This window comes from Pseudonaja textilis, chromosome 2 (genome assembly GCF_049901715.1).
Source record: "Pseudonaja textilis isolate UNSWEBS1 chromosome 2, rPseTex1.2, whole genome shotgun sequence".
Taxonomy (NCBI): domain Eukaryota; kingdom Metazoa; phylum Chordata; class Lepidosauria; order Squamata; family Elapidae; genus Pseudonaja; species Pseudonaja textilis.
This window is the reverse complement of record NC_141991.1, coordinates 60,230,931-60,244,145: the sequence shown is the minus strand read 5'-3', so window position 1 is coordinate 60,244,145 and position 13,215 is coordinate 60,230,931. Positions and strand designations below refer to the sequence as shown.

The 13,215-nt window shown below is 36.6% G+C and overlaps 1 protein-coding gene across 4 annotated transcripts in view; it reads left to right on the top strand.

The window, feature by feature from the left end:
• The window catches only part of TEX264 (testis expressed 264, ER-phagy receptor), a 167,876-nt gene extending 155,164 nt beyond the window's left edge, over positions 1-12,712 (top strand). For all 4 annotated transcript variants that reach the window (XM_087924031.1, XM_026725240.2, XM_026725251.2 and 1 more), the window contains one exon: positions 11,730-12,712. In XM_087924031.1, the coding sequence (XP_087780157.1) occupies positions 11,730-12,046 (317 nt within the window). In that variant the 3' untranslated portion in view covers positions 12,047-12,712. The remainder of the gene's footprint in view (positions 1-11,729) is intronic.
• The last annotated feature ends 503 nt before the right edge of the window (positions 12,713-13,215 follow it).

Below are 13,215 nucleotides of genomic sequence, written 5' to 3'. Positions count from 1 at the left end.
TTAATTTTTAGGTATTTTAAGTTTTCATCAATTTGCATACTCTTTTTTCCTTTTATCAAAATATAGAGATAGACAGACAGAGGTTTTGTGTGGGTGTATGTAAGTTTATGTAACTTACATAACACACATACATAAACAATACAGTGGAGAGTTTAACATTAAGTAATTAGGTTAAAATTGTTATCATATAACTTATACTTTCATGTAAGTTGCAGTGTTCTTTTTTAACATTATATAATATTATATAACTTAGGATGAAAAAAACAAATAATTCTATGCCTATTGACATCATAAATGCTTATTAATATTGATACTTTTTTCTTTCCCTTTTCTATGTTTTGTACTCAAGCTAATAATAGAATGTTATTAATCACTAATCACATCTTATAAAAGCTACTGTATTGAAACAATACAATTTATATTATAACAATATAATAAAATAGAAAAAATATATTAACTTCATTTACCATAACATTGTTAGTGCCATGTAACAAGGCAACAGTTGTAATGTTACAATGCAATATTAATTCTCTTTCAAAATTAAAAGTGTTCCTTTTATATTCATAATCAATAATTCAAGATAACTTCAGAACTAAAAATGATGAATGGCTTCCAAGGACAGTTTTATCATCTCATGTTTCACCATCATAGCGATTCTTGGACTTCTTCTAATTTGACATATGTGCGCACATTATTTAAGGTTTTTTTAGTTGTTTTGATGGCATTATTACAAATACAGAGCAGCTAAGGCGCATGTAATTTCATGTAATTTTTGAGGTTGAAGAATGAGTATATGAAATGAATTGTGTAGCTCTCATAGCAATAACAGAGGTGGAAGGGACCTTGGAGGTGGTCTAGTCCAAAGGGTGAGGTGTGATGAAGGGGAGTTTGAGGAAGAGAGTAGTTGTTTTCTAGTATTGCTGTTAAAACCATGGAAGTCTTCTGACAAATACTTCACCTCTCTTGCCAGTGAAATGCAGTGCTCAAAACCTGACTCAGCATATCTTAGATTAGGGATTCCCCACTCTCCTGCTGGGTACATGCTAGATCTGTCCAATAATCTTCCCCATCCTTTTTCAGCCAGGTGTTGGTGGTGTATCTTTGACAGGCCAGATGGTTAAACATTGTTGAGGTTAGATATATATTACAGATAGTATTGGTGTTTCAGTGTGAGCCCAAGGCAACTAGCAATATCGCTATTTGGTTCTTGGACCCAGAAACAAAGACTGGGCACCTATTTCAAATCTCTCTTTCTTACCTGATCCTCATCTCCCCCCATATTTCCCTGTGCTTCCTGCATATCTTCACACCCCCACCCCGCAACTCCTAAGCTTCCTCTGCACTTCTCAGCCTCAAGCCTTTCCCGAGTTTTAGGTATGAGTACATTTTTCTGTTGACAGCAAAAGTAGTCAAACCAATCTTGTTTTAGAGAAGTACAACATCGGTATGTCTTCCTTTGATTTTTCATGTTCCAGTTGCAGTGAATATAACAAACAACATTTTGAGTGTTTATTAATTCAGAATAATGTGGTTTCATTGCAAGGGTGATCTATTTAGCATTTGTAAAGCATAGAATGTTGACATGAACAGACACTGTTATTTTTGAATTTACATATGTTTTTGCTTGAAAGACTACATGGATCATTACATGATCTTTACAGAGTGTCAGACCAATTTTGACAGAGTGCTGTTGATTGGCAAATATTTCAGTACTTGATAAGCTTGTAAGACACTGTAGCCCCAAGCAAGGAGTCCTGAGCTCATCCTCCTTCTCAAGAGAATATGAAAATGCACTGTCTGTCTTGTACTTCGGTTTCTACTTTTCTTATCACTCATTTCCTCTTCAGGCTTTGCTGAAGTTTGCATGTACTTGTCCCCATGGGCAGAAATTACCTGTGAGCATCTTGTTTGGAAATAATCCTGCCAGCTTCATATGACAGTTGTGCAGAGAAAGACTGAAGATTTCATTTAAGTAAATGTCAGTTTTGTGCTCATGAATGAAAAAGCAAATGATTCTGTGTACAAAAGCCAAAGGAAAGGCAATACCTCTCTCATTTGGTTCTACGGGTTTCCTTTCTTTTTGGATCCATCACCTCTGAAATTGTGCTCTTCTGTTCCATCATTCCAAACCCTGAGAACCTTTTGCAATTTTGAATTGCAATCCTCAATGACCTTTCAAATGCAAGTCTTGTTCATTAGATCCCTGCTCTAATGCATGGATGGATGGAAGGAAGGAAGAAAGGAAGGTAGGTAGGTTATACTTCCTCAACCTTGCTCAGGGGTTCTATTCATATGCACGTACAGCCTTATCTGCATTAGGTTCATTGCAAGTACAGAAATGGGAAATCAAGTCCTTTTACTTTCCCTCATTTTTTTAAAAAAATTGCCATTTAAAATTATCCTCTCCAAAGAATAAAAGGGACGGCACAGGAAGGTCTGTGAAGAATGAGCTTCCACTTCTATTGATCTTGAATCTTTTGTCATTGAAGGCCACTTCGTGCCTTTGGGAGAAAGTACCCAGTCTGGGATTGGAATCTTTGTATGTAATGTGCATTAGAACAGAGGATTCTCCAGCCAGCTATTCTGGGAGTTAAAATCCACAAGTCTTAAAGTTGCCAAGTTTGGGCACCCCTGCATTAGAATGTATTATTGGGGAGTGGAAGGTTGCTTCTCAGAAGGAAATTCTTCAGCAAATATATTTAGTTTTGCTGTTTTGTATACTTCTCCTCCTGCCTACTCTGACAACTTTTATAACTTACTTTCCAGGCAAAAGAACTCATGGTTGAAATTCCAGGAATGTCAGTGATCATATATAGGGACTGTTGGAATTATAAATAAAATTATCATATACTGTAGTTCTCCAAAAATTGATGCAAAATTACACCAAATTAGAGGGCAAATAATTAGTTGAAAATATGTCAGAATGAATATTTGAACATGGGAGAAAATAAATGGCTATCTGGATTCTTAATCTGCACTGCATATCTAAGCAGCACGAAAGTGGTGCTATGTTTTTCATATATTATCAGAAGAGAGAGAGTCTTTATGTAGGCCACCAATGTCAGAGTCTGTTGGATGGAATATATATCAACTCCAAAGATCTCACTACACTACCAAAAATTGGTTTAATTAAAAATGTTATGAGCTGTCTGTTTAGTTCTTCTAAAGAAACCATTAATATATATTGCTATATAAATTATATGCACTTCAAAAAAGTACTGTGATCTCGGGGGGGGGAAGAAGGCGGAGCCTCCTCGCTGACGGACCATAGATCGCATCTCTCTGCGGCTATGGTCCGTGCTCTTTCGTTGGAGAGCCCCGATCATTACAATTAGGGACTGAAGCTGCCTTGGAGGGGCGGCAGAGTAAGGGGAAGACACAAGCCAGGTTGAGGGGAGCCTCATCTCCCCCCCTGGGCTTGGTCTTTTCCCCCCCTGAAGACGACTGCAGTGGTGGTTTAAAATGGCCACCCCGAAGAGGAGGACTCAACTGGATTAAGATTTGTGCAGGAGGGAAGAAAGAGGTGGATAACATCTGAACCGGGACAATTGGGTGATACAACTAAACAAAAGTACCCGGGATTAAGGTAACATGGAATTTTTAAGAAAAGAAAAGTGAGCGGCGAAATTACAAAGGGACAGGAAAAAAAATAAGAAAATATTTCTGACAGCTAAGCGGGGCTACGAACCGGGAAAGGAAGAAGCCAGAACTAAAGATTTAACTAATCTGGACTAAAATATTTTGGCAATAAGCAGGCATAAAATAAAGCTGTCAAAAAATAATAATAATAAGGTTTACAAATTGGAGACTGGACTGTGTTGGAATACTGAGGTTCAAAAAACCCTAAATAAAAAAATAGGGGAAAAAAGTGAAGACTTTGTATAATGGAGAGTGCCACCTTTTGACAAAAACTTGAGCTCAAACAAAAGGGAAAGCATCCTGTTTCTGAATGAACTTGTGTGGATATAATATTAAAGAAATATTGAAACAAAGTAAGAATCTTAGAAAGTGAAAGCAGAACTAGAATAAAGAAAAAAGCAAGGAAAGACTGACTGTGGGATTGATTGATGGTTTTGGTATAGACCCTGGGCTGGAACAATTGAGAACTTTAGAAAATTGAAAGAAGAAAGAAAGAAAGTAAAGGTGTTTTTTTTTGTGGACTTTAACAATCATAAAATACAAGAGTGTGTAATGATGATATCTCTTTGGGAATTAAAAATGGAACTTAAAAATATGAGAGAATTAATACAGGAAAGAGGCAAATCACTTTGTTCTGTGTTAGAAAAAATGGAAATGGCGATTGAAGAAGAAGAAGAAAGAGCTTCAGAGGAGGAGGAGTCGACTCAAGGAGAAGACATCTTAAATAGACAATTAACACAAAGAACGCTACAAAGAAGTGGGGAAAGAAGGAAGGTTAAAAAGTTGAGACTTAAGAAGGCAATCATCAACTGTGAACTTGGGAAAGACAAAAAGACCCAGCAGAAAAGGGGAAAGGAAGATATTAAGAAAGAGAGGGATATAAACTGGAATGAGAAAAGATATGGGGAAAAGAGGGGGAGGAGAAGCAGTAAGAAACAGGCGCATGAAATAAAGAAATACAGAAATAGTAAAATGTTGAAAAGAAATTGTTTTTTCAGAGATAATGGTTGATGAATTAAAAATGGGATTCTGCAGGGTGACAAGGGGTAATAAGAATATTTCTGCTATTAAAAATATTTAGAAAATAGGGTAATGTAGATATTGATAACTCTTATTAAAAATTAAGGGGGGAATATATGCTGCGGAATCCAAATGAAAAGATGTAATGATTATTATTGCAACTTCTTAAAAATAATGGTTTATTGGGAATCAAGATAGGGGAATAAAGGTATATTTTAACCACTGAGGTGTCACACTCAAAGCAGTAAAAGCGGGGAAACCTATACTTGTTTTTTTCTTTATTGTTAAAACTTGTATTAATTTAGAATTTATAAAAAGAATGTGTAATGGAAAGGGAATATGACAGACTAAAGAACCAACTAAATTAATCAGTCAATATAGACTATTAAAAGCAGGGAGAGACATTGACAATCTATTATTATTATTATTATTATTATTATTATTATTATTATTATTATTATTCAAACACATATTGTTTATCTTTATTTTTAAAATAAATATTAAAGGATTATATTTGAAATAATTGAAATGAAACAAAAAGATGTTTCGATTGTTTCTCTCCTTACTGAAAATTTGGAATGGTAAAGATAATAATAGAATTAAGTATGCATATATGGATGTATAATTGCTGTCATATTTGTATGTAAAGGTGATGACCCGTAAATATGTTGTCCACTAAAAAGAGGTTTTTATGTGAAAAACTGAATAAAATTTGTTAAAAAAAAAAAAGTACTGTGATCTACAAACTGTCCTTCTCTGACCTCATTTCATCCAGTAGGAAGGAGGTATATCTATGTATCATTCATATAGACAGATAACGGTGCTAGCTGTCTGTCAATTGAATCACAAACAAGGACTTAACCCCATGAGTAACAACATCATCAAAAGTCTTAGAGTCTGAAATAAAAGGAGCAGACAATTTTTCATCAAATATTTGAACTTCTGTTTGGGCCTGTTGACAAAATGAGGGTGCCGTAAGCTTTAGGCACACTGTTCCCAAAATATAAAGTTTTGGTTCCTCATGTGTAACTCATGATTAAGGACAAAAGTTCTGGAAGGGATAGTTTCTTGTCTCCTTTGTGGAAGTGCAAAGAGCTGGATGTTATGGCCCCAAAACATACAAGGAGTGAATGAGGCATCGTTTGAAATTAGTCAGGTCTCTAGGCCACTTCTTATTTTCTAACATTAAGAAGCTTTTTATTTTCAAATGAAAAATGTGAAGAGCAAACAAAAATAGCTCAGAGCTCCTAAAACCCAATATAAATTAATCAGAGGGGTCTTTTACAGTCATACACAAAGAACTGGTTCGAAAGGGTTACTAGATCAAGGAGAGCTAATTGAAGGTTCAGGAGGGCCAAAAAATACAATGCATCATAGGGCAATACTTTTTGAACCAAGGTAATTGAAATGTGCTAACTTGTGGAATTATTTCAAAATCCAGGGCCCATTACTCCTGTGAGATTGAAATTTGGCCAAGTTGTGGCCACTTCACTTGCTACACTATACTTCCCAGAAACCCACAGCGGTTGAACAGTAATTGGCTGCTTTGGAATTGAGGCTAAAATTTAAAATCTCTTAATGGCAATGGGCAGCAAGGAGAGGGCGAGGGAGTGACTTGGATGCCTGCTGTGAGATGGGGCTGGCTGGGGGACACCAGCAGTTGACAGGTAAGCGTCCTTTCTCTCTGAAGGGAAGGGCCTTTGGGGACATGTTGGGATGGGGAGTGGGGCTGCAGTTTTCCTTGTGGTCCGCAGTTCCCTTTGCTCCTCCTCCAAAGTGGCATACAGTTCAGTGAATTAGCTGAGGAGGAGGAGAAAGGGGATTCACTGGGAGTCTGCTGTGGGTTGTTAAGGGAGGAGAAATGGCAGTAGCCTTAGTATACATTAAAAGAAAGATGACTCAATAGATCATAAGTTGCCTAGTTCATTTATATATATTAACAGTAACAATGGATGCTTTCTAAATCTAAGACTGTTCCTTTGTGAAGGTCATATTTCTCCAGCATGCATCTAAACACTGTACTGTTTTCAGGAAACAAATTGTTCTAATGAAGTATTCTGTCCCTGTTTATTTATTACTGAATTCTCATGTCAAATCTGCCAAGAGCTTACAATACATACCATAAGGAACAAAAATAAAGTGCTCCTTTTTCGGAAGATGAGAACTTTTCTGAAGAAGACCTGAGCCAGTAGATACTAAAATATTAGTATGCATGGGATGCTTGAAAATATTTTCATATCCCTGCGGGGTGAACCTATAACTTATTTTTTCCAATATGAAGTAGATACAATTCCTTTCATGTAGATCAAAGATACATTCATGGCTGACAATGGAAGTTTTCCATCTTACTATTCAGGAATCGTTCAACCATGTCAAAAGAAAATGTTCCACCCAAATCTTCTTTTTAACCATGTTTGTGTTTTAGATGGTTTCTTTAGGGAATATTAGTTACTGTTGTGGAGGAGATTCATAATGCAGTCTTTGGTGTTTAACATAAATCTTTTTATTTTTTAGATTAGATATCATAGAATGCATGTCCAACCATTTTTCTCTCTTGTGCCATTTTAGGTGGAATTCCATTTATCTATCTATCTAGCTATCTATCTAGCATCTATCCATCCATCCATCCATTCATCTATTTTTAAAAGGGAAGATTAAAAACTAATACAAGCTAATATAAACTAAGAAAAAGAAAAGAAAAAGTAAGAAATCAAAGAGAAACTGCAGATAAAGGAGAAAAAGGTAAAAATAAAATAGAAGAAAAAGATATAAGGAAATAATTCCCAATCTTCTTCATACCAAATAAAAGTACAATTATAAATTTACCTCTTACTCTATGGTTATAACATAACTCTATTCTTTATATAATTTATCCTCTAATCATCAAAATCATAAGTTACTTTTTGGCTGTTTCACACAAATAGTCTGTAAAGAGCAGTGGTGGGATTCAATTTTTTTTACTACCAGTTCTGTGGGCATGGCTTGGTGGGTGTGGCCATGTGACTGGGTGGGTGTGGCTCTTTTTTTTTTTTTGCCAACCCCCACCCATTTTTGGGAGCCTCCTAGCCTCAGAGGAGCCTGGGGGGGGGCGTTTTTGCCCCCCTAAGGCTTCTCTGGGGCTCTGGAAGGCAAAAAATGGAAGGGGGGCTCAGCTCCTCCCTCCATGTTTGCCTTCCTGGGCCTCAGCAAGGGGAATCCTGGCACAGCTGATCTATGCACAGCTGATTGTCGGGGGGGGGGGAATGAAATACCTTAGGCGAATGTCAGGCGGGTAGGCAAGCAAGCATCGGGTGGGAGGGTGATCAGGTTTGGGGCATGGCCAGCCAGAAGTTACTACTGGTTCAGCGACCCACACCAAATTCTTGCTACCAGTTAGGCTGAATACCACCACTGGTAAGGAACAATAAATGTAGATGTCTTTGCTCTGATCAAAAACATCAATTTAAGCAGTTCAGCAAGTTTCATCATTTTCACCAACCGTACCTCCATTGTGGGTAATGTCAAATCTTTCCATTTTTATCCATACAATAATTCTGCTGCAGTTGACATGTAGAAAACCCAAAGTTTTATGACTTTTTTCTAACCATTTGTTCATCAGTCCTAAAAGCAAAATATTAAAATCCTTTGAATCAGTGTGTGTATCTGAATCCAGATTTTTTTAGTTGTTTTATACAAATGATGGCAAATCACACAGTGATTTGTGTTTGCTTATTATTTCTTAAGTATAAAATGCTTTTTGTACTGAAAGCTGCAAAAGTGACTTGGGCACAACTTGGGTTTATGTTTATTCCTTATTCTCAATATGGCTTGCCTAACATAATGATTTTTAAAATCCATATTAACCTTGACTTTTTTATACCACAAATCTCAGGTCATGTCCTTCTGATTCCAAGAGCTTTCTATTTCTCAGCAGCACCCACTCTTTCATCCAAAACAAATTGCAACCTGCATATTACAATTTTAAATCAGGTTGATTCAATCCTTTCTTTCTTTGCATTATGCAAAACCTTATATTTAAATCATGTTTTTCTTCTGTCATGCAAATTTAGATATATTCTGCCACTGTTTAAATGATGCATCAGTTGTCAAAACAAACACTGTCCAAATAAAAACATCATTCTAAGTAAGACTTTCATATTTGTCACAGAAATTTGCCCCAGCAATGACTTGTAGTTTTTCTAATCTTAACATGTTCTTTTCCAATTTCATTCCATGTTCTTCTCTGTGTTAAAAAACATTTTATTTATTCTGTTTGAGCTTTTGTTCTTATATTTTGTTAATATTGTCTTCTGTTTATTAGTCTTAAATCCTGCTAATATATCAAATTCTTTTAATCTTCCCATTATTATTTTAATTCTGTTCAAACGATTTTCCACCACAAAATTATCTGCAAAAGCCCTTAACTTATAACTTGCTTTTTAAACCTTTACTTCCACAGTTCTCTCATTTTGTCTTATATTTCTATTCGGTATTTCAAGAACCAAAATAAATGAGAGAGGAAATGGTGGGCATCCCTGCCTTATTTCTTTATGTATCTAACAGGTTTTTGTTAGATCTTCAAATAAATCAAAGAGACTTGCTTGAGAAAATTTCCAGTAGTAGGCAGTCAAAATGAATTCCACCATTGATGTTTGCTCTGAAGCAGAAAAATTTGGGCAAGCCAAATATGGTGTCTGGTATTAGACTGACAATTGGAGATAACCACAACCAAGATATAGAGCCTGACAAATAGTATTTTTTTACACTTCAAGCATGGAGTACATCAAAATTTGAATTTACTATCAGACCAGTCTTGGATAAACATCCTTAGGTTGGAAAAGTGACCAAAAGGATTAATAAAGGACACATTTGTATTGTGTATTAATTTTGATGAGAGTTTTACATTAATTATTAAATGGGGTTTAATTAAATTTAACACCTTGGTTTTTATCTCAGTAGAGATTAGGTAAATCCTTGAATTCCCTGAACCTTAATGTATTTATTTATTAGCTTTATATCCTGTCTTTATTTTTGATCAACTCAACGCAGCCTAAATACTTAATTGCTCCCATCTCCTGTTTTCCCAACAACAACAACCCTGTGAGATGGCTTGGGCTGAGGTAGAGCGTCTGATCTGAAGCTATCCATCTGGCTTTCATACCTAAAGCAAAACTAGAAGTCACAGCCTCCATTTCCATTGAGAATAGATTAGCCATTGAGCAAAATAAGCCTGTCCTTAGAGAGCACTAAGGGAAGTGGGTGTCACAATGTTTCTCCCCCAATTCTTTCATTATTATACTTGACTTTAGTCTTTTATCCCCTTGGTGATAGTCCTTGTTTGCTGGATTGAACCTGAATCTGCATTATTCAGAAAATCAATAACCCTTTTATAGTGTTTGTGTTAAGTAGGTAATAGTATTTAGCCAACCTTAGTTTGCCTAAAGCTCACATAGGTTCAATTAGTAATTAGATGGGGGAACCATCAAAAACATCATACTATAAACTAGATTGGGAAGTTGAAAAACAAAAGTATCGCTGCCAAAAAAGCTATCTGTCTGTGTCCAATCAGTGATCAAGAATGGAACACAGTAAAAGACTTTACATTTATAGTGTCTGAATAGGATTCTTTTTCATTCCGTCCCTTGTTCAGTTGTTTCATCTATTTGCTTCATATTCATCACATGTTCCTCTTCCTCCTCCTTCGCTGTTCCTGTTGAAAGGTGGAACGGGAATTTGTCTATGTGAAATTGTGTGCATCTCTATCAGTAAGAGGGAAGAGTTGGTAGATACAAAAGTAGAATCAATCAAGATTATGAATTTTGTAGGCAATGCCTTTTAATTAATATTAATTAAAATATTTTCCTTCCTTTTTTCCTTCATTTACAGGATATATCTTAAATTTGTGATTGTCTGCCTTTTGAGTACATTTGGTATGAATATATAGGACAATAATTGTACCTATCTTCTTTTAGATATATGTCTTTAATCACATTCTGTTGTTCATTAAAAAAAAGATTTATGTAAATATATTCATCACTTTCGTAGTCTCAATTTGGGGGAATTTAGAGCATTTAAACATAGTTAAGTGCTGTCTTGACATTCACGTATCTGGCTGAAAATTATATCATTTTTTATAGCCAGTGGTCCCCCGGAATGATTATCCTTAGGTTTGTGCTTATAGATCCAGTAAGAACCCTGAGTGTAAGAGTCGTGAATTCATAGGAAGTGATCCCAGAAATATTTTCATTTTATATAAGAATTAAATAAAACGATAAGACAAAATTTGAGGTTTTGCAACTTATATGTATTTATTATTTCGTATTAAACACCTCGCTGAGGGAAACAATAAGAACCATACATTTAAAACCCAGTTAATCAAGATTGAAAGGAAGGGAGCAAAGTGCATGTGGAGAGGAGGTGCGGTCTGACTAACCCATTAACCACCACCAAGGTGCCACTCTCCTATTGAGGCTACAGGGCAGTTGACAGAGATAGGTCATCAGGCCCTTTCGTAAGGACAGAAGGGAGGGTATGTATCTCACCTCAGGACAGTGGTGGTGGTGTGGAGAAGACATTCCAGAGGGCAAGCACCATGGCAGAAAACTCTTCTCCCTATTTCAAAAGGTAATCTAGGTGAGATGGGTGGCAGACAAGTCAAATAAATAAAGAACCATAGGACATAGCTGGAATTCCTTAAATGATGGGGTCCGCAGCATGCCTCTTCTGCCAGCATGGGTGGAGTGAGCTCATCCCGTTGGAATGAGCTGGTTCATCAGATAACCTGGACCCATGCCCTGAATGGCCTCACAGATGACAACCAATACGTTGAATTGGACACAGACATAAACTGGCAACCCAATGTAGCTTGTGGAACAGCAATGTAACATTTCCCCATGTTCTTATAATGGAGACCGAAGACACATTAGATACTTTTTAGTGTAATGGATTACTGCGGTTGTTATCTTAATGACTGGAGAATTTAAACTACCTTCCAAATGCGAAGGTGAATGATTGCTGTAGACACAGAATGATGGTTTCTAAATTTATGGTCTCCGTTTGGTGTTAACTTTCTCTTTTAATTTCAAATAAAGGTGTCGACACCATGAGTGAGACAAGTTCCGTCAGCGTTGAAGCTACAACTGACATCAGTGAGACTTCGGTGGCTACCTCCATCTTATCTCCTTTTGCATCTGGCCACAGTCGAGATGAGGCAGACAATCGCAGTGAGCATAGCTACAGTGAATCGGGGGCCAGTGGTTCCTCCTTTGAAGAATTGGACATGGAAGGCAATGGTGACGGAATGGCAGGTCTGTTATGTGACCTTGGTTCTGCAGAAGACCGAGACCCCGCCCAAGTCAAGTGGACCAAGGAGCCTCTCGCCCCAGAAGAAAAAAGGGGCGAAGAATAAAGATGTGTTTACTTACGTTTTAGGGACTGAAAAGAGAAACTGATAATAGTTCTTGATTCTTTTCCGTCCAGTCCAAAAAAAAATTGGTTACTGATCCATGTTGAGAGCTTGCTACATTTTGTCTGCAAACAAATATTTGGAGAGTAATATAAAGGAGAGGAAATTATATTCAGTAGAACAATGAATATAATCACATTTTATACCCAGACTTAAGGAAGTATGCTGCAATAGGAAATTGAAAGTGAGAGGGGATGTAGTGTTGGTGGTGAGTTCCGTTTGAACCAGTAAATATAAGATTTTACATAGACTGCCCCTGGACTTGGCATCTTTTAAATTCTTCCTGCATTCTATCTTGCTTGATTTCCAATTGGCTGCTTTTCTGTAACATGCACACTCAATTTGGTGCTGTATCATTTAAGACCAAAGAACTGTAGCACTTATTATGGAAAGAGACTAGTGCACACTTTCTTACATGTTTCTATCATAAATGCAGCATATGAATTCTTATTATAATACAATAGTGCCCTTGGAAAGGTAGTGGATTATGTGCAGGTTAATGTAATCCCAATTAGTCGTGTGTTTCTGCTCCATTTCCCTCTGTTATTGGTGCCGTTTCTTTCTCTTTTTGGTTTCCATGGTATAAATAAACCAGGTTCTTGATAGTTACATTTAATATTTTGGGAACCATATTCCTTCTCTAGTTTCTTATGTGAAAGTGTCCATCAGAAAGAAAAATCCATCGCTGTTAGTATTAATGGTGCCCTTTTTCTGCAGTCTTGGGAAGCAGGCTGTTTGAGAATGAGGAATTGCAAAGTAAGCCAGTGATCAGTAGATGACCCGGTTGCCTGTGCCACTACTATTCCTTCACTCCTGTGGTGTGGTAGCAACCGAACGTAGGAAAAGATCAATCTGTTCAGTGCTGTTCAGAAGACTCAGGTACTATAGTAACCACAAAGAATTTGAGCCAGCATGCGAAGCACAGCTGAAAGTTATTATATATTATGACTTGGTGAAGTTGAGTTCTTCCAACATGATTCCAAAGCACCTCTTACATTAGGATGAAATGACAGTGTTTATCATTTTGCACTGGCAATAGTTTTGAATGTTTGGTCAGAACAAAGAGGTCTCCATAAAGATGGTATTCTGAAGTATTGAACCAAATGTGTCAC